Genomic DNA, 24,725 nt, shown 5'->3' with positions numbered 1-24,725 from the left:
ACTGAAGGGTCCCGGGTTCGATTCCTTTCCTCTCTCTGAAATCAATAAAAATATATTCTTGATATGTATATTTATTAAGAATATATTAAGACTTCTGAAGTCATTTCAACATTAGAAACCACAGCCTTCAATGGTGGAATCGAGAGGCCTGAATGTATGTTCTGGAGATGTATGTCCTGACTTAGCCACTTATTAGCTCTGATACCTTGGACAAATCAACTGACATTTACTTGAACAAGTTTTCTAATTTTTTGGATTGTGTTGTTCAGCCTTGCTTACGAAGACAGAGCTTTTTACAGCAGGAAACCCAGCTACCATCACTAGTGTTTCTCAGATTCAAAGGCAGGCAGGGGAATCTACTCTGTGCATCTGACAAGCCATTTAGGTAATCTTTTATTTATAGGAAAATCAGAAAAACAGCCACAAGCAAAACCAGAAAGAGACTGAGTAAGATTGCAAAGGGAAATGGGGATTCTTGTACAGTGCGAGTTCGGGTGGCCTTGAATGTTCGGTCCCACTGGCTCAAGATGGCATTTCTGGCTCCTTTCCATTTCCCTGGGCCAGTCAAGCGGAACTGGTATGGTGTGCATGGGCCAAAGAAGATGGCCAAAGCCAGACGTGGATCCGTCAGGAGCATAGAGAACAGGTTGGGTTTTGCATTGATATCCATCAGAAGTTCATCTATGTATGTGATATAATCTGATTGTAAGGCTTTGCAGTAACAAAAACCAAACCTTTATAAAAGGAAGATTGGGAAGCAAGGGGAAGACAGAAAGATAAAATAATCATAATCTTAGAACAAGTAAAAGTTAACAGTGAGGCTGCACAATTTGGAATAGTTTCTGGGTTCTTCCCTCCATGCCCATAGCTATCTATCTAATGGTCTCACTGTATTATTTAAAGACAAGATGGGTTCCTTGAAAAGATACTGGATACATATGGTGCTTCAAATACTCACAATGCCTCTATTATTAGTTTAGTTCTTTTGCCAAATGATTAGCAATTTCTAGAAAAAAGTATTTTACATAATGTTACTATTCCTAAGTCTTTCTAAAACTCAATTATTGCTAGATATGTATAATATAAAAAGCCACAAAAATCAATAGGGTGGAATTTCCCTATAATGCTGGTATTAGTCCCTATAATCATTGACTGAACTATGTGATAAGAAGCTTTTACACTTTGTAGCTCTAATTAATGGTCTATGTTATATGAGAATTCCATAATGGAGATCAAATTATATTCTGGGTTCATGAAAATAGGTCAATACTTGAATTTTGAAGTATATATGAATGAAAGAAGTGATATGTTTCTTAAATGCATTGATTTTAAAACTTTTTTTGTCCTTAGAAACCTCTTTTTTTTTTTAAGTGAAATTTTACATCAAAGCCCTAAACAGTAAAATAGATAAAAACAGAGATGTTTGCATTGGATTAGGAGTGAGAGAGGGAGCCAAAGACCACCTTCTTTACTGCCTCCTCCCTTCTATTCTCTTTGGCCCTTGAATGATAGACAAAGAGTCGAAAAGTGGAAACCTCTCCTCTAGGGAAGGTGCCAACAAACTTATTCTGTAAAAGGCTGGAGGGTCAGTATTTGAGGCTTCATGAGCTATATTATGGTCTCTATTGCAACTCCTCAACTCTGCTGTTATAACTTGAAAGCAGCCATAGGCAGTAAGTAAATTAATGAGTAAGGCTATGTTCTAATAAAACGTTATGGCTACTGAATTTCATATAATTTTCACATATTACAAAATATTTTCATTTTTCTTTTCCTCCCAGCCATTTAAAAATGTAAAAGAATAAAACAAGTGGTTGGTAGATTTGGCCACCAGGCCATAATTTGCAGACTTGCTCTAGATTGGGTCTGAATAAAATAAGACAACTGAATACAGGTTTGTTGAATGAATACATGAGCAGACCCTTCTAGTGTCAGAGTGGACAAACCTGTTTGCCTTCTGATTATGGAGAAGGTATGGAATAATGTATCTGGTAGAGGAGTGTTAACGATGTTTGATTTAGAATCCAAACTCCATGTGGTGCAAGATGACCATAGTTTGAAGTGATGATTTTGGGACATTAAAACGTCTCAATTTCCCTTTCCCTCCTCTCTTCTTAAACAGACTTGTTTTTTCCTCTAAGTCTCAGGCACTTCTTTTTTCTCTAGTGCAGTGGTCGGCAAACTGCGGCTCGCAAGCCACATGTGGCTCTTTGGCCCCTTGAGCGTGGCTCTTCCACAACATACCACGGCCTGGGCGAGTCTATTTTGAAGAAGTGGCGTTAGAAGAAGTTTAAGTTTAAAAAATTTGGCTCTCAAAAGAAATTTCAATCATTGTATTGTTCATATTTAGCTCTGTTGACTAATGAGTTTGCCGACCACTGCTCTAGTGTAACCCTCACCTCTCTTTGTTATGGTTTTTGCCAATTTCAGTTATAATTCAAAAAGGGCACAAAAGTCGTTAACTTACCCACTGGGCCTGTTCTCTTTCCTGGCATTAACTTCTTCTATCATGACACTTCGAGGTGGCAACTTATTCACACCTGTAAAACAAACAAAAATGCAATTTAACTGTAGGTTTAGGTGCTTGCTTAGTGGGTAAAGATGCTTTCCCACTGCTCAGCATTTATTATTAGTACCCAGCTACTCGTCGGCTCTTCTGGCAAATGTGCTAGCAGCCTAAGTGTCCTGGTGATTGGTATGTTCCTGGCCCAAGAGATCAGCATCTGGTCATCTTGCTACTTACTTGATATGAGAGAACCTCACATCTGGTTTGCCTGAACTTTGTCATTGAATTGGTTGAACTCTTACATTTTAATTGAAGTAGTCCATTCAGTCAACCTAACTGACTTTTTTGAGCTCTGGCTTATCTTTTGTGCTGATAATGACACAGGTTCATTATGGTAGTGTAATTCAGCAAATAATAGAATACATTCTGCTTTTAAAGATTCTGTTGCTTTGGCCTTAGCTGGTTTGGCTCAGTGGATAGAGTGTCGGCCTGGGGACTGAAAGGTCCTAGGTTCGATTCCGGCCAAGGGCACATGCCCGGGTTGTGGGCTCAATCCCCTGTAGGGGGTGTGCAGGAGGCAACCAATCAATGATTCTCTCTCATCATTGATATTTCTATCTCTTTCTCCCTCTCCTTTCCTCTCTGAAATCAATAAAAAATATATTAAAAAAAAAGATTCTGTTGCTTTGGATAGGAGTGAGGGAGGGTCTAGAAATTTCCAGTATCCAATATAACATGGCAAACTGAACACACCTGCCCTGCTGTTTCTCACGCACTTACCTTTCAGGACTTGAACAGCCCATCGAGCTTGAGTTTCTCCTGTGGGTATCATGGAGCCTAAGGGTTTGATGAGGCCAATGACAGCCAGGGTTGGCTTTTCCAGATGTGCAGGGAAGATGTACTTGTACAGCGATGCCTGGCCATCTTCGACCTTCACTACAGTTTCATCAAGAAAGGGGAAAGCAAAGGTGTATCCAGTGGCAAAGACAATGATGTCAATGGGCTGTTCCTTTGGGGTGTAGTTAAATATGACAGAGTTTTTCTTCACCTCCTTTATGCTTGGCTTGATGAGCACTTTCCCAGTGATGATACGGCCTGGGAGCTCGTCATTTATCACAGGCTCTTTCATCTGCGTTCTGAACAAAAAAACAGGAGAGATATATCTGCCAGGGAATGATACAGCAGCCCTCCTGCCTCCTCCCTTCCTGTCTTCATTCTGGGACCCTGCTCCTGGCTAAGCAGGAGGTGCCAGTCTTTTAAAATTCTTCCTGAGCTTAAAACATTTTAAAAAATAGACTTTATAACTTATTGCAGTTTTAGGTTCACAGCAAAATTAAGTTGAAAGTACATATACCCTTTGCCCCTCCTCACACAAAGCCTCCCCCATCCAGATCCCCCACCAGAGTGGTGCATTTGTTATAATCAATGAACCTTCACGGACACATCCTCATCATGAAACCTGGGCTCCCCCACTTTTCCTACCCATCCTTCCCTTTGGCAACCATCAGCTTGTTCTCTATATCTATGAGTTTGTTTGTTTGTTTTGTCTTGTTTATTTACTTAATTTGTTATTTTAGATTCCACCTAGAAGTGATATAATATGGTATTTGTCTTTCTCTGACTTATTTCACTTAGCATACTATCCTCTAGGTCTATTCATGTTGTCACAAATGGCAGGATTTCATTCCTTTTATTGCTGAATATGACCATACCACATCCTCTTTATCCATTTATCTATCCATACACATTTAGGTTGCTTCCATATGTTGGCTATTACTAGTAATGCTGCAATGAACATATGGGTGCATATATATTTTTAAATTCATGTTTTTGTTTTCTTCGGATAAATCCCCAGAAGTGGAATTGCTGGATTGTATGGCGGCTCTATTTTTTTTTAAATTTCTTTATTGATTAAGGTGTTACATATGTGTCCTTATTCCCCATTATCCCCTGGCAGCTCTATTTTTAACTTTATGAGGATGCTCTATAGTGTTTTCATTAGTGGCTGAACTAATTTACAATCCCACCAACAGTGCATGAGGGTTCCCTTTTCTCTACACCCTCATCAGCACTTGTAATTAGATTTATTGATGGTAGCCATTCTGACAGATGTCAGTTGATATCTCATTGTAGTTTTAATTTGCATTTCCCTGATGATTAGTGATATTGAGCATCTTTTCATGTATCTGTTGGCCATTTTTATGTCTTCTTGGGAGAAATGTCTATTCAGGTCCTCTGTCCATTTTTAAAATGATTTTTTGGGGTGTTAAACTGTATGAGTTCTTTATATATTTTAGATAGTAATCCTTTATTGGTTATATTATTTGCAAATGTCTTCTCCCATCAGTATAGGTTGTCTTTTCATTTTGTTGATAGTTTCTTTCACTGTGCAAAAACTTTTTAGTTTTTTCAGGTTAGGAAAGTTTTTAGCTATTATTTTTTAAAGTTAAGTTTCAGTTCCTTTTTCTTTCTTCTTCTTCTTTTGAGATCCGTATAATGCAACTGTTTGAGCACTTGATATCCCAGAGATCCCTAAACTATCCTCATTTTAAAAAATTTCTTTTTCCTTTCTGCTGTTCTGATTGGCTGATTTCCACTAGTCTGTGTTCTAGGTTGCTGATCTGTAATTATGTGTTAGTTAATATGCTGTTGATTCCTTCTAATGTGTTTTTCATTTTAGATATATACTTCAAGTTAGCTTGATTTTTCTTATACTTTCTAATTGTTGAAATTCTCCCTAAATTCCTCTATTTTACTCTCCAGTTTGGTGAGCATACTTATCACCATTTCTTTGAATTCTTTTTTTTTTTTTTTAAATCTTTACCCAAGGATATTTTCCCATCGATTTTTAGGGAGAGTGGAAGAGAGAGGGAAAGACAGAGAGAAACATCGATGAGAGAAACACATAGATTTGTTGCCTCCTGCACATGCCCCAACCAGGGCTCGGGCCAGGGAGGAGCCTGCAACCAAGGTATGTGCCCTTGACCAGAATCGAACCCGGGACCCTTTGGTTCGCAGGATGACGCTCTATTCACTGAGCCAAACCGGCTAGGGCTCTTTGAATTCTTTATCAGGTAAATTATTTATCTTGGTTTCCTTAGGGTTTTTATCTGGGAATTTTTCTTGTTTCTTCATTTGAGAGATATTCTTGTGTCTTTTCCTTTTGGTTGACTTTCTATGCTTGTTTATATGAATTAGACAAAATATCTGTTTCTTCCAGTCTTGGAAAAGTGGTTTTATATGGAAGTGGCCTCTGTGCAGGCTGTGCATGCTGGGTGGTTTTGGCAGGCTGGTAGGAGCCGAGTGGCTGCCAAGGTATTTGGGGTGCTGTCCCACTAAGCCAGCGTGGCTCCAGATGGGGAGGCCAGCCAGGTGCATGTGGTGCTGCCCTGTTGATCCCGCTTGCTCCCTATGTTCCATCCAAAATGGGCTTGTGTCCAGGAACACCTTACAGAGACCTTGCAGCCAGACCAGAGCACCTGGACAGAGCCCCAGGGCCACCCTAGGGAGGGGGAGGGGGACTTAAACCGTGGCCCTCAGCAGCCCATCCAACCTGGGAGAATTCCAGCAGCCCCAAGAGAGCTCCCACAGCTCCCCAGCCTTCTGTATACAGCGTCTCTCTCGTTTGTTGTTCACATAGTGGTCCCGTGTGGAAGAGACCTCTGCGTGGGCTTGATGTGCTGGGTAGTTTTGGGAAGCAGATTGAAGCTGGTCAGGCACGTATTTGCACCTGGAGCACCGGCCGGCAGGTGCACAGGGTGCTGCCCTATTGTTCCAGGCAAATCCAGGTGGTGTAGCTGGGAACGCTCAAGTGACCCCGCAGGTAGGCCAAAGCCCTGAAGAGAGCCTCCGTGGGCCCCGTGGAGGTGGAGGGGATGTAAGAATGGTGCTCACTGCCTCCTCGGCCAGGCCTTCCGGAGGCTGCCCTTCCCCAGCCTCTGACCTTCTGTCAGGTCTGTTCTGAAGGCGGTGGGTGGAGAACCGCCCTCTGCGGCGGTGCAGCACCAGGTGCAGCTCCGGGTGCGGGCAGTTCCGGAGCCAGGCATGCGCACTGGGCGCCGGGCGGGGCGGAGCCTGCGGGACGGGCATGGCGCGTGGTGGCTGCCGACACCCTGCTGTTCCCGCCTGTCCCCTTTGTTCGAAGGCCAAAGGCTCCAGGCCACGTAGCTGGGCCTGTGCTCTGGGAACCCACAGGTAGGCCAGAGCCCCCAGTAGAGCTGCCGCTGCCCTGTCCGCGTGGAGGGGACGTCATGGCGCGCGCGGCCTGTTCCTCTGGGTGGGGAGGCCTGCAGCTTCCAGAGGGTTCGTTTCGTCTCTTTCTCTTGTTTGTGGTCAGAAGCTGCTCGTTCAGCGCTCGGCTGTCTCTCAGGAGTCACTGCTCCCCACATAGGCGTGTATTTGACACTGTTCTGGAGGGGCCCAGGGCCAGGGCCTTCCTCCCACCCGCCGCCGCCTTCCGAGGGGTCAGTTTCGGGGCAGGAAAGTTACCTCTGGGGGGGCTCACGAGGGACCCAGAAGGACAGGAAAACGACTTACATTTACTAGAGTTTGGAAGCCTGAGGAGAAGGAGGTCGGCGCTTGCTGAAATTCAGCTTCAGCCCTCGCTGCCACTTGGAGACAGCTGAGCGCTGAAGGACTGCAGGAGGAGGACCGGGGAGCCGACCTTGGCCCACGCTGCCAGAGGCTCTCGCCTCCCCGGAGGCAATTGAACAAGGAAAACGTGCGCGCGCTTCAAAGGGACAAGGGCAGAATTCTCCTTTTCTGGCTATGCCTTTGGAATCACTAAACAAACACGGTGATTTTCAGTGAGCTGAGCCGTGTTTGGCTTATGGTGAATCCACAGCAAGAGACAGCATCATAACGATGAACAATCTGAACTACCAGACAAAATAGAGGCAGATTCATAGAGAGCAGGCAGAAAGCTCTAGTGGGGGGTGGGTGTTGGGGGGTAGGGGGAGTGGAGTGATTGAGCAAAAAAGAAAAAAAGAACTCATGGGCATGGTCAGCAGTGTGCTGAGTGGGGGTTGAAGGGGATGGGTGGAGGTGGAAGAGGGCATAGAGGGGATAAATGGTGATGAAAAAAATAAATGAAAAAAAATAGGGATCCAACAGCTGATTGCAATGGTTTTGAATTTAAAATAAAATGTTCCTATAGATTATATGGCTATAAAAAAAGGCAAAGTATTGCTTGTATTTAACAGGGTTCGGGAAAGTCATTTGGTCCCTTTAGGCCTTATTTATCTGTCATACAGGGGTATGACTTTGTATCAGTTCATTGGGTGGAATGAAGAGCACAGGAAATAGTACATATGCAAGAACATTGTAAATTAAAGAATGATAATTCCTTAGTCTCCTCTCACATTTTCTGGAGGATATGGGATTAAATAAAATGCTTTATAGCCCCATTCGTGACCAGTGCATGAATTCATGCACATTGAATGCAAACGCAAGTGTGCAATAAACCAGATTTGGAGCCAACAGTGCCCCAGCAACAACATAACCCACAGCAGAAAGTGGAATTGCGTGGCCCCACGAGGAATCAGGCTCCCTCCTCTCTGGTTTTGGGATGTGTCACCTGAGAACCGCCACTGCCAAGTCACTGCAGCTTGGCAGCATCTGCCCCTTGGTGGGCAGTGTGGGTCATAGCGACTGATCAGACCGGCGGAGGGACACTTAGCATATTAGCCTTTTATATATATAGATGGGCTACCACCTAGGCTAGGTAAAGCTTATGGTAGAAAAAGTTCTGATGAAAAGAGTCAAAACCCCTGGGAGGCTCAGAGGTCAGAGGTAGAAGAGGGTGGTAGATAAGAGATAAGGAAAGAATAGATGGGGATAATAGAGGGGAGGGAAGAGGAAGATATGTGAGAGAAGGATGAAGGGAGCAAGAGGAAAGATGTGTATGTAGCAAGAAGGGGACCGCATGCTGTCAATGGTGACTTGGGTGCCACCTGATCCATGCTGGGCCAGAGCTAAATCTGGCCCAGACGGGAGTAATAGAAGCTCATTGTACCAACTTAACGAATAAGGAATTAAAACCATTAGTTCTTGATAATACAATAAGTCATAGGTTGTAAGTGACAGGTCAGATGGAACAGAAGTCAAGATCATCTTGACAAGGTCAAGAAGGCACTGCCATTAGAGAGATGGTGAAGGGCAACTATAGGATTTGATTTTTCCTACCCAGTGAAACAAAGCAAGCAAGTTGCTTTTGTCAAAAGAGTCATAGACAGCCCTAGCTTGTTTGGCTCAGTGGATAGAGTGTCAGCCTTTGGACTGAAGAGTCCTGGGTTCGATTCCAGTAAAGGGTACATGCCCGGGTTGCAGACTGGATCCCCAGTAGGGGGCTTGTAGGAGGCAGCCAATCAATGATCCTCTTTCATCATTGATGTTTCTATCTCTTTATCCTTCTCCCTTCCTCTCTGAAATCAATAAAAAAAAATAACTTGAGGGGTGTTTAAAAAAAAGAGTCATAGACAAATCACTCTCGTTTGATTGCTGCAGCTCGATAAAAAAAGCTGTGATACATATATACAATGGAATGTTACTTGGCCATAAAAAAGAATGAAATCTTACCATTTGGGACAGCATAGATAGAGCCAGAGGGTCTTATGCTAAGTGTAATAAGTCAGACTGAGAAAGACACATACCATATGATCTCACTTTTATGTGGAATCTAAAAAATAAAGTAAACAAAATAGAAACAGATTCATAGAGAGAGAGAACAGACTGATGGTTGCTAGAGGTGGGAGTGGGGGGCTGATGGTGACTGTGTGAAAAAGGTGAAGTGATTGAGAAGTACAGATTGGTAGTCACAAAATAGTTATAGGGTTGTAAAGTACAGCATAGGAAATGAGGTCAATAATATTTTAATAACTGTGTATGGTGCTAGATGGGTACTGGAAATATCAGGGGCAACACTTTGTAAAGTATGTTTGTCTAACCCAGTGGTCGGCAAACTCATTAGTCAACAGAGCCAAATATCAACAGTACAACGATTGAAATTTCTTTTGAGAGCTGAAAACCGACTTCTGCGCATGGGACATGAAGTTTCAATCACACTGTACGTGCACGCCTGCACGTGGCATTTTGTGGAAGAGCCACACTCAAGGGGCCAAAGAGCCGCATGTGGCTCGCGAGCTGCAGTTTGCCGACCACTGGTCTAACCACTATGCTGTACACCTGAAACTAATACAAGATAATGTTGAAGGATTGCTGTAGCTGAGGTTTAAGTAACTTGTCAAGGTCACAGAGCTCACTTATTACTAAATGAGCTTGAACAAGTGACTGAACTTCCTCTCTAAGCCTCAGTTTACCCACAGTAAAGGGGAGATTATAATAATACTCACTTTAAAGATTGTTGACAAGGTAAAATTCATAATTTTACTTACCGAGAACATAAAAACTGTTAGCTACTATGATCAAGGAAGTGTGTATGAAATTTTTCTTCATATTCAGGCATGTTGTCATGCTATTTCCTGGTTTGGATATGCCGGGAGAAGGACCTGGCTTCTTCTCCTAATAGCCCTCTGCAGATACATCATATTTACCTATTTTCTGGTGCTAAGCCATAGTTTGCATGATTGAACCAGCTGTTTATCTTTCTTGACATCCACCAAGTCACAACTGGAGTTGGGAGAGAATTTCTCAACATGTTATGAAATCGAGTCATGAACAGCATGTCCCATGGGAGCCCCGACTCACTGACTCGGCTCATCACCCATGCCCCTCCAGTGGTGCTAAGGAACACCTGGAAGCAATCAGAGAGGTCACTCAGTCTGACAAAGTGAACAGCGCTGGCCTGCCAGAGATTTGAGAAGTTTCATACATTGAATGACATCAAAAAGTCTGCCACCTTCAAAATATATCCCTGACAAGATAGTTTGGCTCCCTCAACTCCTATTCTAAAGTTAAAGATAATGGTTTGAGTACCTAGAGTATTAAAATGCCTTAAGATATCTATACTAATAATAGGGTAATATGCAAATTGGTCAGGGCGCCCTCACATATAATGACCGATCAGCAGGCTGCATGCACAGCAGGCACGAGTGGGCGGGGACTTGCAGCGGCAGGGACGGGGGCAGGGCTGTGGCGGAGGCCTCCCTGTGTGCCTGCGCCAGGGGTCTGCAGGCCTCCCCCAGCTCTGGCCTACCTCTTTGGGGCAATCCATCGAGGAGCCCTGGATGGGTGTGCAGGGCCTACCTCTTTGGGGCAATGGATTGTGGGGCTCCTGCACTATGACAGGGCACAGGCCAGGCTGGGGGATCCCCCCTCCCAGGTGCACGAATATCGTGCACCGGGCCACTAGTATTATAATAATTGGAGAAAATAAGAACAGGGTGTGGCAGCAATTAAAAGGTGTCTAGAAAAGATTTCAACAGAAACCATTGCTTGAACTGGGAGTAAAATTCAGTAATACAGTTAGTTTTGGTGGACTTTATTTTTATTTATAGATTGACTAAATTTACCAGCTGACTGAATTCACAAAGCTGATAGGTTTTTTTTGGTACATACACAATAAGAAGTTGTCTATACAACTGTTTAAAACTCAGAAAATTTAGTCCACCAATCTGTTATTCTGCAGATACAAAACAAACTGATTTAACAGATGGCTTCCCCCCTCAACAAACTGGGGTATGACAACCAGACTACAGTGTCAGTGTTTTTATTATATGTGCTGTTTGGCCTTATAATGGAGCAGTAAATGCAATACAGGAAATGTAGAGAAAGAGTTGTGAGTATATCAATAATTGTACATTGGACATATTTGTACTGAACCTGCCTCTTTGTCGTGATATAGAATCAGATAGGACATGTCGGTAGATATGAATTTTGTTTTAAACGGAGGGGAGTTTCTTGGTTGATACAGAAATGATTAGATGTGTGCCAACACATGTTTTCTGACTGAAGAAATTTCCAAGTGATTAGAAACATCGACCCAATAATCTGCTTCCCACATGTGGTGGTCATAGTGGATGAGACTATGCTAATTTTTGTTTCAGGACCTCCTTTCTCTTTCTTCAGGATGACTTCACCAGACTGCTAAGTCTTTCCAAATCAATCAATCAACAAATCAGTCATCAAGTCCTTTATTTGAAAGTTTAAGAAGGGAATATCAAAGTTATAAACTCCCAGTCCTTTTTCTTTATGTAAAATTTGGCTACTTTCACTCTTGCAATCATTGATCTAGTTATTTATACTTGTTACCAGCATCTGTTCTCCCTACGACTACGTGCTCCATGGTAGGGGGAACTTGTTGTTGTGTTCTTCAGTGTATCCCCAGTGCCTGGTGCAACATTCAGCACATCAGAAGCCAACAACTAACATGTATGTTGGCCAAATGGCTCTCAATGAGTTTATAGCATAGTGGGAAAGAAAATGTATACTATAAATGTAATTAGCAATAGTAAGAGTTAAAACGTTTTAACTGAGGAGTGTATATTAGAAGTATCACATTAATTCTTACTAGGGAGAGATCCCTTTGTGTTGGGGTGAGATAGCTTGGAATGTCCATGCCATTGGTAATGAAAGAAAAAAGGGTACTGCAAAAAGGGTATGTGATGTGATTGAAGGGGGAAACAGAGGCACAGGATTGGAAAGGGCTCAGAATACACCTGTCAGGCTATAGTTGATGTTGTGTAGGAAAGTAGGGGGAGTGGAATTCAAGTTAAAATGGCAGATTTGGACCAGATTATGGAGAACCCTATAACACAGAGCTAATACATCTACAATTTATTACTATTATTTTAGATAGGGGAGTTATTAGAAGTTTTAAATATTTTTTAACATAATAGTGTCATAACAAGAGCAGGCTTTTCAGAAGATTTATTTGTTGGTGGTTGGGCATCTGGGGGGAAGGACGGGGTGGGTGCAGGGTAGAATTAGGGACAGGGGCTTTGAATTAAAGATACTTGGATTTGAAGACTGGCTCTACCACCTGCTAGGGTTATGATCTTAGGCAGGTTCCTTAACCTCTCTAAGCCTCAATTTCTTTATCTGTAGTCAGGTTACTAACAGTACCTGCATCAGTGGCTTGCTTCAGTGATTGGTTGGGGCAATGCACTTAGTGAAGCACTTGGCACAGAGTAAACCCCAATAAATATTAACTATTTCTACAATTATTATTAGGAGGACAATGTCACAGCTATAGTGTGAGGTGGTATGGATCTGATGATGGTGGTGACAAGTAATCCAAAAAGCGGGGAGCAAATGGGAGAGCTTAGCAAGGAGAAACTGCCAGGATTGTCTGACCTAGTGGTCGGCAAACTCATTAGTCAACAGAGCCAAATATCAATAATACAACGATTGAAATTTCTTTTGAGAGCCAAAATTTTTAAACTTCTTCTAATGCCACTTCTTCAAAATAGACTTGCCCAGGCCATGGTATTTTGTGGAAGAGCCGCACTCAAGGGGCCAAAGAGCCGCATGTGGCTGGCGAGCCGCAGTTTGCCGACCACGGGTCTGACCTATGGAACTGGGTAAGAAACAGACACCTCTGGTAGCTTTCATGGGATGACTGGGAAAACAACAAAAATAGGAAGTCTGAGGAGTAGGTTTTGGAGGAAAGATGCCACCTGAAATTTGCGTTAAAATTTATAAACGTTTAGGAAAAAATACTTTAAAAATTCATGTTGTATATGTGTTTTAGGCATTTTTATTCCTTTCATAATTTATCATGGTGTCCAACACTGTTTGCCTGAGGCATGTGTCTTAAGATGAAGTTCTTCATTAAATCACATTGAGAATGATACCTTCTTGGCTGTTGTAAAAATAGTTGTGGGGATGTAAAGTACAGCAGAGGGAATATAGTCAATAATATTGTAACAACTACGTATGGCCCTAGAGGGGCACTAGACTTATCAGAGGGAATACTTTATAAGTTATATAAAATCTATTCACTATGTTGTATACCTGAAACTAATATAATATTGCCTGTCAACTCTAATTAAAAAATAAAGAAATAAAAAAATTATCGATGGGTTCAATAGCAATCATAATTGAAATAAAAAACATTTAAAACTAAGAAAACCAAAGAACTTTACCTTTTTTGCCACATGGCTGGCCTCCACAGCAATGTCTGTGCCAGAATTTCCCACTCCAATCACAAGAACGTTCTTGTCCTTAAATATATCTGGATGTTTATACTGTCGGCTATGAAAGTATTGACCTTCAAATGTATTTATACCTATAGAAAAAAAATAAGATGTCAACTAGAGACTTTATAGAATCAGTGAGTAAAACATAAGTATTGTTCAATCAGTGACATCCTTTAGACCAGTGGTTCTCAACCTTTCTAATGCCGCGACCCTTTAATACAGTTCCTCATGTTGTGATGACCCCCAACCATAAAATTATTTTCGTTGCTACTTCATAACTGTAATTTTGCTACTGTTAATGAATCGTAATGTAAATATCTGTGTTTTCCGATGGTCTTAGGTTCTACAGCAGCGGTTCTCAACCTGTGGTTCACGACCCACAGGTTGAGAACCGCTAGCAGGGTCGCCTAAGACCATCGGAAAACACAGATATTTACATTACGATTCATAACAGTAGCAAAACTACAGTTATGAAGTAGCAACGAAAATAATTTTATGGTTGTGGGTCACCACAACATGAGGAACTGTATTAAAAGGTTGCGGCATTAGAAAGGTTGAGAACCACTGCTTTAGACACATTATTTAGGTTGTTTATAACAGTGTACTCAATTTTAAGAAAATCTGAAATATGAATACATGACTTTGCGAGCTACAGAAATTAGTGAGTTATTATTTATTCAATGGAGGTACTTCATTTCACTAAATAGACCTCTAGTTTTATTTACTAGATAATTAACTATTAAATAGAAATATCATGGCAAAAAATTTATAAAGAAAAATGTAAGGAGTCATTACCAGGTAAAGGTACAGAACATCCTATATTTGACAGAACATCAAATATATATAAAATTTGATTTATATAGAATTTTCACAAGCAAGGAACAAGAGTCCCTCAACTTACCGGTGAGGAAACAAAGGGTTAGGAAGGTTAAGTGCAAGGCCCAAGGTAATTTAGCTTGTTAATTGAATCTATATCTCCTGGGCTTCAAGCTTATCCTAGTCCAGTGGTCGGCAAACTCATTAGTCAACAGAGCCAAATATCAACACTACACGATTGAAATTGCTTTTGAGAGCCAAATTTTTTAAACTTAAACTTCTTCTAATGCCACTTCTTCAAAATAGACTCGCCCAGGTCGTGGTATTTTGTGGAAGAGCCACACTCAAGGGGCCAAAGAGCCGCATGGGGCTCGCGAGCTGCAGTTTGCCGACCACGGTCCTAGTCAAACTGAGTATATTGACTCAGTTGCTTTCAGAGTATGCTTTCTCCTAGTCTGATCTGACTTGAGTGACACCTGGTGAGCAGATCCAGGACCATTGAAGGTATATATATATATGAGTTTATTGTAAAATGAGTATTATTTTCACTCCAGGTTATTTGTAGATTGTCATTTCTCTATCGGACTCCTACAAAAATCCACTCTTTCCATACAGGCTGCATGGTCTCTTACTCACTTTTACATTCTTAGCACCTTGTGCAATATACTGTAGGTGGTAAATAAATGCAATGCACTCTCAATGCTATGGAACTTGATTCTTGGAGTGATCCTATATAGGTACTCCTTAGGAGTTGGAGTAACTCACTGCTCAGTAATTTTCTCTGCAGGCAACAACTGACGAAGAATTGGGTTGTCATGTGGGGTGGTAAGAGTCCATTGTTGAATATGTTCAAGCAGAGGTGGTGAGCCTCTCTCAGGGATAATGTAGCAGTTTCCTGCATTGGGAAGAAGACTGAACGTTGCTTTTCTTTAATGATTCTGTTCTATGGCAGTTTTTGGGATATGCTTTATCTTAACCTGACCTGACTTGAGTAACCTCTGGGGCCAGACTGAGAACCAGTGGAAACATGTGAATTTATTGGAAGATGAACCTTGAGATCACTACAGGTCATATTTAGAGAAAAATTTCCTAGAAGTTTTAACTTTTTGAATACTTACTGCAGAGGAAATAAACCAACTATTGCATTTTCTATTCCCTCTGAATTGTAACCCAATTGATATTTGATGGCAATTAACGTGAATCTTAGTTGCAAAAGACAGAAAAAGATGTCTTCACTTGCCTCCCAAGACTCATCTCCCTGTTGATGAGTGACCCAGTGCCATGGTAATTGCTATGACTCATATAATAAAAAAAAACTCCTCAAAAATCAATCTGCTTTTTCCTTTAGTCACTGATTGACTTTTGGTGGCCTCTAAACTCAACTTGGCAATGTGCTTAGTCTACCAACTTGTCTAGGCATCCCATGTCTTAAGGAGGGACATTGAACCTCAGTGAAGCATAAAACTGCTTGTTAATCATTCATTCTATTCTTCAGTACTCATAGGTTGTTTGGAACATATGAAAGCCAAAAACTGGTTAGGAACTGCAGACTAGGAAAAAGACCTGTTACCTAACAACTTTAACTACTTACTGGAGGAGCCATAGGCATTCATTCCCAGACAAACCAAGTATCAGGATAGCTCCATGAGACAAATTAAGGTCAACTGCAGAAAATGTTATACCTGGAAAGGAGTCCAGTGGCAGATGTGGGTTAGTGAGGAAACCTGTGCAGACCATGATGGCATCAAAGATGGCGGACTCTTGCTTCCCTTCATGCAGGGTGACCACCTCCCATTGGCCGGTGACAGTAAAATCTGGACGTTTAGTTACCCTGCACACTTCAGTCTGAAGAAGGAATCACAGATGTGCTAAATAGTTGTCAAGGTTCCAGTAAAGCTGATGTGCCAGTTGACATTTCACACATTCTAGAGCACAGATTCTACATAATTAATAAGCATAACCCTATAAATTGAATTGGGCTATCTCTGGCAACTACCAACCCATTCTCTGTTTCTATGAGTTCAGATTTTTAGATTCCATATTTAAGTAAGATCGTATAATATTTGTCTTTCTCTGATTTATTTCACTTAGCATAATACCCTCAAGGTCTATCCATGTTGTTGCAAATGGCAGGGTTTCTTTCTATTTTTCAAAAAATGGCTGAACGACATTCATACACACACACACACACACACAAAGACACACACACACACATACACACACATTCTCTTTATCCATTCATCCATCAGGGGACTCTTAGATTGTTTCCATGTCTTGGCCACTGTAAATAATGCTGCAGTGAACATGGAGGTGGAGATATGTCTTTGAGTTTGTTTTGAGCAGGAGTACTTTAAAGGTTGTGAATGTAAATATTTTTTGTTACTTGTTTTCATCAATCTTCCCATTTATGTTGCTTTCTCTGTGTAGTTCCTTATGGATTCCTCAACATACCCATCTTCAATAGGGAGGGAACCAGGAGAAGGGAAACACATGGATTTTCATTTTTTTGTGTGTGTGTGTTTTTGTTTTTTGGAGAGGAATGAAAAAAGGAGACAAGAAAGAGAAAGATGATATAGTCACTTATTCATGTCCTTCTACCTTCCTCCCTCTCTGTCCTCCAAAATGGGAAGGGAGATGAGTAGGGCCAGTAAGAAGAATAATATTTAAAGACTAGAGGCCTGGTGCACGAAATTTGTGCACGCGGGGGGGGGGGGGGGGGGGGAGCGCGGTGTCCCTCAGCCCAGCCTGCACCCTCTCCAATCTGGGACCCCTCGAGGGATGTCCGACTGCCCGGGCCTCAATGGGCAGTCGGACATCCCTCTCACAATCCAGGACTGCTGGCTCCCAACTGCTCGCCTGCCTTCCTTCCTGATTGTCCCTAACCGCTTCTGCCTGCCAGCCTGATCACCCCCTAACCACTGCCCTGCCAGCCTGATTGATGCCTAACTGCTCCCCTGCCAGCCTGTTTGCCCCTAACTGCCCTCCCCTGCAGGCCTGGTCACCCCCAACTGCCCTTCTCTGCAGGCCTGGGTCCCCCCCAACTGCCCTTCTCTGCAGGCCTGGTTGCCCCCAACTTCCCTCCTCTGCCAGCCTGGTCACCCCTAACTGCCCTCCCCTGCAGTCTTGATCGCCCCCAACTGCCCTCCCCTGCAGGCCTGGTCACCCCCAACTGCCCTCCCTTGCAGGCCTGGTCCCTCCCAACTGCCCTCCCCTGATGGCTATCTTGTGGTGGCCATCTTGTGTCCACATGGGGGCAGTCATCTTTGACCACATGGGAGCAGCCTTCTTGTGTGTTGGAGTGATGGTCAGTCTGCATATTACTCTTTGATTAGATAGGATAGAGGCCTGGTGCATGGGTGGGGGCCAGCTGGTTTGCCCTGAAGGGTGTCCCGGATCAGGGTAGGGGTTCCCTTGGGGCGTGGGGCAGCCTGGGTGAGGGGCCTGTAGTGGTTTGCAGGCCGGCCACGCCCCCTGGCAACCCAAGCGGAGGCCCTGGTATCTGGGATTTATTTATCTTCTACAATTGAAACTTTGTAGCCTGGAGCGGAGCCAAGCCTTCTGCTCGCTCTGTGGCGGCAGCCATTTCTGTTGGGATTTATTTATCTTCTATAATTGAAACTTTGTAGCCTGGAGTGGAGGCCTAGGATGGCCAGGGTGTGCGGAAAGCTTGGCTTCCTCCATCGCCGGGGAAACCCTAGCCTCCCTCCTGCTCTCTCTCTGGCCGCAGCCATCTTGGTTGGGTTAATTTGCATACTTGCTCCTGATTGGCTGGTGGGCGTGGCTGGTGGGTGTAGTGGAGTGATGGTTAATTTGAATATTACTCTTTTATTAGATAGGATTTTTCTGTTCTCAAGGATATGTGTATGGGCCATTGTACATGCCAATCCTGATCAAAGGATAGTAAAGAAGAGAGTACACAGGCACCGATAGTTCTCAGTTTCTCTCTGTGCAGGCAGTTGGCCCAAGTTGAAAATATAGTTAGATATATTTACGGCCCCTTAGGATATTTGTATATAAGTATTACAAATAAAGATGTAATGCATGTGAATCTTTATACAAAGTAGCTACCTCTAACTTCAGATTCATTTGGGGTGTGGTTAAGTACAAGGGAAAAAGGAATCTAGCCAGGTCACATCAGTCTTGTCAGTTCATTTTCCAAGTCTATGCTACAGAGAGAGCACAAAAAACAGGCTAAAAAGTACTTCCTGACTATTGATTGATGCTGTGTCTTACCTTGAATTGAATGCATTTCACAAGGTTGAACTGGTTTGCATACATTTTGAGATATTCCAGGAATTGAGAATTGGGCACATAGTTGGGATAATCTTCTGGAAATGGAAAGTCTGGGTAACAGGACATCTCCTTGCAGCTGTTGGAAACCACGGACTTGTAGAGGCTGGCTCTGCCTTCTTCAACATGTTCCTGTACAGTGTGTGCACATGAGCATAGATGTGTTTGTGCATCTGAGGGCACACCCATGAAATGGATGCTAATTCTTAGACAACTACACAGTGACCAATATTAAGGTGATCCAGACGATATATGCCACCTGTCACCTTCTAGTGGGATTTGCTATCCTGCCCTTCAGAAATGATGAACATTGGATCCCCTGAAATTATAATTCTGATCATGAATATGAATTTCATGATCAGAATTATAATTTCACTCATCACATGCTAACAAATAAACCTGGGATGAACTCACCTGTCCAGATTCACACAGTATCACAGCGAAGTACAGGAGAATATGGAAATAAATGGAAGCCAGGAAGTAGTATCTGAATGATCGGCAATTCCTAGGTTCTTTGGTTTCATGGGGTGTTGTTGATTATGGAGAAGCGGGGTTCAGATTATGAAAGATTTCATATCTAAAGTTAAGGAATTTGGATTCTATAGGAAGGTTATGGCAGTCTTCCTAATGTTTGAATGTGGAATTTGGAAAGATAATTCTGGTTCTATAAAAGGTGAATTAGAGGGATCTGGAAAGGAAGGAGGCTAATTAAGAGCCTAAGACACAAATCCATGTGCTTGCTAATGAGAGCCTGAGCAGAGGCAATGATAGTTGAAACCAAGAGAGGTGGGATTGATAAGCAGCAGTAAGGTGCAATTTATGGGATTTAGGACTTTGGAGAGGAAGCAATTAAAAGGTTTCCAGGTTTGACCACCGTGTGTATGGTGAAACACTATTAGAAGTGCCCTTAAGTGGGCAGTTTCAGTCCCCACTCTGATGGATTAGTAGTGCTTCTCTGGAGTGCTGTGTTAAGAAGGATTCTGAGGCTCATCAGAGGAGGGGTATCATGCTTGATTAACAGTGTCTTCAATAGACATGGGGCAGCAGGGGCGGGGTTTACAATGGCCTGGGTATTGGATTTCTGCTATCCTATTGGAACATAGGCAGTTTGAATCGTGGGAACAGCTGTGCTCTTTCATCAGTTCCCTTTCGGAGGTCTGTATGCAATGATGGTCAATTCAGTGGTTGGACAAATTTCAAGATACACAGTTCTCTATGTGAGCCCAGCTGGCCTATGCAACCTTGGCCTCTCTGGAGCTTTGCTCACTGAGTTTGAAAGCAATTACTTTATTCCAGTTCCAAATACTACCCTCTGTAATATAGGAATGTTCTATTTCAGGGACTCTGAGGCTGGGATACATGACACCTTGCTCCCTTTCACTATTCCTCCACAGCACATTTCAGGCTTGGGAAATGTTCTTGCCCTCCTGAGAAGGAGGGAAAATTGGAGGTTTGTGGAGATCTAATGCTAATATTTCCCAGGCTGAGCCATGGAGCTTATAGGGTTTCACGTGCTTCCAGCAGGGCCTCTATAACTCCCTGCACCCCAAACCAGTCACTGATGGGCTTTATTGTCCCCTGTCATCCTTCCTCACCTCAACCCCGTCTCCAGTCCAGACTGTAGCCCTGCTGAGATTTGAGAGTATTTCTTTTGCTCGGGGAACAAAAAAGTCTCCAAACCCACATTCTTGACTTCTGATTTTTCTTGGCATGGACTGAGGTTGCCTGGAAAGCAGGACCTTGAGGATAGAACCCATTGTACACTGAGCCCTGTGCTGTTTAATTTCAGATAGAGCCAGGCGAGAAAAAGAAGCAGGCACATGCAGCTCAGTATTGCAGGCAGAGGCTGCATTTCCTGCGCTGTGTTTATACCTTTGCCACAAACACTGCCGTCTCTGGTCTTGCCTCAGCCCCCTGGTTCTGCTCCTGCTCCCCTGGTCCTGGGCTCTCCTGGCCCGTCCCAGCCACTTCAACCTCTTCTGCAGCCCTTCAGGGGCATTTTTCTCCCTCTTGGCTCTGGATAAAGTTTGTAAGGGGGCTGACACCTTCCACTTAAGCTCAGGCTGTGCCCTGCTTTTTTCTTCAGTGGCCCTTCCTGGTTCAGCAGATATTCCTAGTCCCTCCCCAGAGCAGCTGGCCCTTGTGGAAGAAATTCAGTCTCTTTTTGCATCGGTCAAGTCCTTTTCTAAATAGACACAACAAAGTGGTTGAAACCCCACTTACTGTGAATCTCCACAGGCCCCCAAGGTCATCGCTCCTCTCAAAGCAGGTGGGCTCCAGACCTTCCTCCAGGCAGCACTTGATGGAGGCCAGGCCACTGACCCCGGCTCCCACAATTGCAACCCGCTTGGCCATGTTCTCCTGTGTGGGGAAAATGCGGCAGAGCTTTTTACTTTTCATAGGTGGAAGCCCCACCCCATTCTTGGCTGCTCCAGCAAACAAGAAAAACGGTTTTGGGCAATGAAGGGATTTGCTTCTGTTGAATGATCTGCAACTGGTCTCCAGTGTTTGTGAATGTGAGGAGAGAGATGGTCAGGTCACTGGTTTGACCCTTTCCCCCCTTCCCCACACTCAGACTTAGTGCCAAATGTTAGTATAGTCGTCGTTGGGACTGTAAATTCTGTCAGAGCAGGCACGGATCATCTTGTTGAACATATATATATATTTTATAAACATGAAACTAAAACTCAGATAAGTGTAGTGACATGACATGAGGCCACACAACAGCTGGTGGAGTAGAGTTGGGACTAGGAGTCAAGACACTGTGGATATATAGAATTCCAACAGGCAGAGGAGGGGAGGCGGTGGACTCCAGAGACGGGGAGCATGAGTAATGGCCAGAGATGGTCTGTGGAGGCATCCATTACCTTGACTCCCTGGTGAGCTTGCCACTCACCTGACTCTACAAGAGGGGACTGCATTATAGTGTTGATTCACTTTCTACCCATTAGTCTCTCTGCATAAGACTGTATGTTTCCCCAAAGCTGGGCATTTTCCTGACTTGTTTCTTGTTTTCTCACAGGTCCTAACAGCACATTTGGTCTGTAATAGTTGTTGCATAAATACTTGCTGAGAGGTTGATATCCTAAATGAATAAATTCATATATATATATATATATATATATATATATATATATATATATATATCCTTTTCAATGAAAAAGAATAATTGAGCAAATGTTTTTTTGGAATGAAGGAGAGCAGAGTTTGCTACCCCAAAATATGCCTCTTTGGGATGCTGATTATTTTAAGTGGGTTATTTTTAAGAAAGGAAAGTCTCGGGAAAAACCTTTGACTTTCCCTCTAACTGCTTAAAAAGAAGCTAGATAGAGGACCTGTTCTGGGAAAAGATGTCATCACAGGTAAGTGTAATATGAACTGGTGTGTGCACGGGTCCTTTGATCAAAGTCCTCTCTGTGTCCTGTTGTTAAAGATGGCCCAGCAAACATTTGCTTTTCTGTCTCTATGAGAATTGCCTTCCTGCCCTTTGAAGTCCCAAACCACAACCCACAACCCCTTCTCCTTAGCTCAAGATGGCTTTTAAGCCCCAACTGCCTGATCTGTCCTGCGGTCTCATATTCTTATGGAACCCCATATGTACATATGTAATAAATTTAGACATTTTTCTTTTGTTAATCTGTCTCATGTTAATTTGATTATTAGCCCAGCCAGCAGAATTTAAAAAGGTAGGAAGGAAAATTATCCCTCCCCGCTTCACCCCAGGAGCTAATTAATATCCTGGGTCAGAGAATCCTCCTTCAAAATGACCTCCTACCAAATTTATAATAAATAAAAAGCCTCTCCCACCCTGCTGGATGGCTCAGTTGGTTGGAGCATCAACCCATGCACCCAAATAGTTGTGGGTTCGATTCCTGGTCAGGGCACATACGTAGGTTGGGGATTTGATCCCTGGTCAGGGTGCAGATGGGAAGCAACTTATAGATGTTTCTCTCTCACATTGATGTTTTTCTCTCTTTCTCCCTTCCTCTCTAAAATCATTACAAAAACATATCCTCAGGTGAGGATTTAAAAAAAAAGCACCTCCCCAGGCCACCACTGTAACTCAGCCTGGACCAGATGCAGCCAGCCATCTGGAGCAGTAGATCTCCCTGTGGCTTTTCAAGGGACAGCAGGGAAGCTGCCAAGCCAGAGACCCAGGCTTGAAGTTCAGTGCTGGCTAATCACCAGCAGTGTGAGTTTAGCACACACATTGTTTTTCGTCTCAGGTTCCTTCTCCAGAAAATGAAGCTAGAAGTAGAACCTGTTGTAAGAATGAATCAACTGATGTATGAAAAGCATTTAGCACAGTCCTGGGACATGGTAGGCCCCCAAGAGATGTTGCCAGTTTATTTTCACATCTTCAGGAGGCTTTCCTTGATTTGATATTTTTGTGGATATCTGCCTTGGCAATTTTGGGTCTATTCAGAGAGACAAAGTGACAGAATATTTGGAATCAAAGCCATTGGGGAAAACTAAAAATTTATAGCTAAAAGATGTCTTTTAGCAAGTGAAGGAAATGAATAGGGAAATATAAGAATGATGATGACAGAAAGGGAAAGAGAGAAAAAGAAAAAAGGGAGAACACAAAATAGGTTTCAAAGTCACCTTTAAGAGTTCTTTCTTTTTTCTTAAAAAAGTTTTTTTTTGCTTCAAATCTGCTTGGTGGGTCACCAAGGTCTCATTTGAGTTGTTCCCATATTTGCAAAAGTAAACATGAGAATTCATGAACATGTGCAGATGCCGCGATGGCACCCTAACTTAATTTCTGTTTTGCTGGGGGGGGGGGGGGGGGGGGCGGGTCTTAGAGTTGGCTGTGAATGACAGCCACAGCAGGTAACTAACTAGGTAAATTAATTTAAAGACTACAAATCAATAAATTAAAAAAATACAAAAATGATGTTATGAACCAGTGGGAGCCATGAGAACGTGCTTCATGGATGTCTCATCACAGGATACTACTTGACCAAGGCTTGAGCTGCTGCACTCAAGTACATTGCTGTGCTGGTGCTATGGCACCTTTTCGTATGAGCTCCTTCCAGCAGTGATTGATGTGGCTGAGGGACTGAAGCAGACCATTCATAGGAGAGTCAGGACTTCTCCGGTGGCGTGAGGACTCTGTTGCAACTTCCCCAGACTACACAGCCTCAACTGGGGTGTTTCTACTTAATGCTTCTCTCCTCTCTCCTTCACTCAGGGTCATGCATTGCTGTCTGATGACTCTTCCAGCGTCTGCCTGCACTCTCTCTATTTTCCCTCATTATTAAGGCGTTTTCCTTAATAAAACCCGTGCATGTTTAATATCATTGTGGCATATGACTTGGACTAAGTGGGATCTTATCTCAGGAGCCTTTTAAAAATGTTTTCATTGATTGTTAGAGTGAGAGAAAGGGAGAGAGAGAGAGAGAGAAGCATCAACCAGCTGCCTTCTGCATGCCCCCAACTGGGGATCAAGCCCACAACCCAGGCATGTGGCCTGATGGGGAATTGAACCAGCAACCTTTTGGTGCAATAGACGATGCTCAACCAACTGAGCCACACTGGCCAGGGCCAGGAGCCTTTTTAAATTTTATTTTATGCCTCATGGATTTGTGATCTCCTAAGGCAGTTACAATCTATGTAAACATCTGCATCCTGGGAAACAGCAACAGCTCTGCACTGGGGGGTGCGGGTCAGCAACAGCAGCTTTCAGGATGAAAGACCAGTGAGCAGGAAGAATCTACCTTTGCCATCCTCATTATAATGTGAATGCTGGATTCTGTCTGGGCTAACTGTTAGAAATGTTTTTTATTTGAAAATTTGTCACAAATCATGGTTCAAGAGTTTTATTTGAAAAATATCTTTATTTTTCTGTAAAGAACAAATGTGATATGTTTGGGTTTAGATAGGAAAATCAAGGAAAATCATGGAGAAGAATTAAAGTGAAAGGCTAGTAAGGGGACCAGTTAGTAAGGGGACCGTCACAGGGAGAGATTTGGGAAGAGGGTGATAACCAGCTAACATCATGGACTATAGCAAGA

General features: G+C 43.0%; 1 protein-coding gene across 2 annotated transcripts; it reads right to left on the bottom strand.

Moving 5' to 3' along the window:
- Positions 1-397: 397 nt before the first annotated feature.
- Positions 398-21,083, bottom strand: LOC307092941 (flavin-containing monooxygenase 1; the record flags this gene model as incomplete). Of its 2 annotated transcripts, XM_079760532.1 has the most annotated exons (8): positions 20,932-21,083; positions 18,652-18,840; positions 16,101-16,263; positions 13,549-13,691; positions 10,057-10,256; positions 3,287-3,642; positions 2,468-2,540; positions 398-734 (listed from the first exon to the last, which is right to left on the bottom strand). In XM_079760532.1, exons 1-8 carry the CDS (start codon positions 21,061-21,063, stop codon positions 398-400), a joined length of 1,593 nt encoding a protein of 530 aa, XP_079616658.1. In that variant the 5' UTR covers positions 21,064-21,083. The 2 variants fall into 2 exon arrangements, with proteins under 2 accessions (XP_079616658.1, XP_079616659.1); XM_079760533.1 differs by lacking the exon at positions 18,652-18,840 and having other exon boundaries at positions 20,932-21,064.
- Between the last annotated feature and the right edge of the window lie 3,642 nt (positions 21,084-24,725).

The sequence above is a fragment of the Cnephaeus nilssonii genome (genome assembly GCF_951640355.1).
Source record: "Cnephaeus nilssonii genome assembly, chromosome: 21".
NCBI lineage: Eukaryota > Metazoa > Chordata > Mammalia > Chiroptera > Vespertilionidae > Cnephaeus > Cnephaeus nilssonii.
The sequence above is the reverse complement of the archived record's forward strand: the minus strand, read 5'-3'. Positions and strand labels throughout refer to the sequence as shown.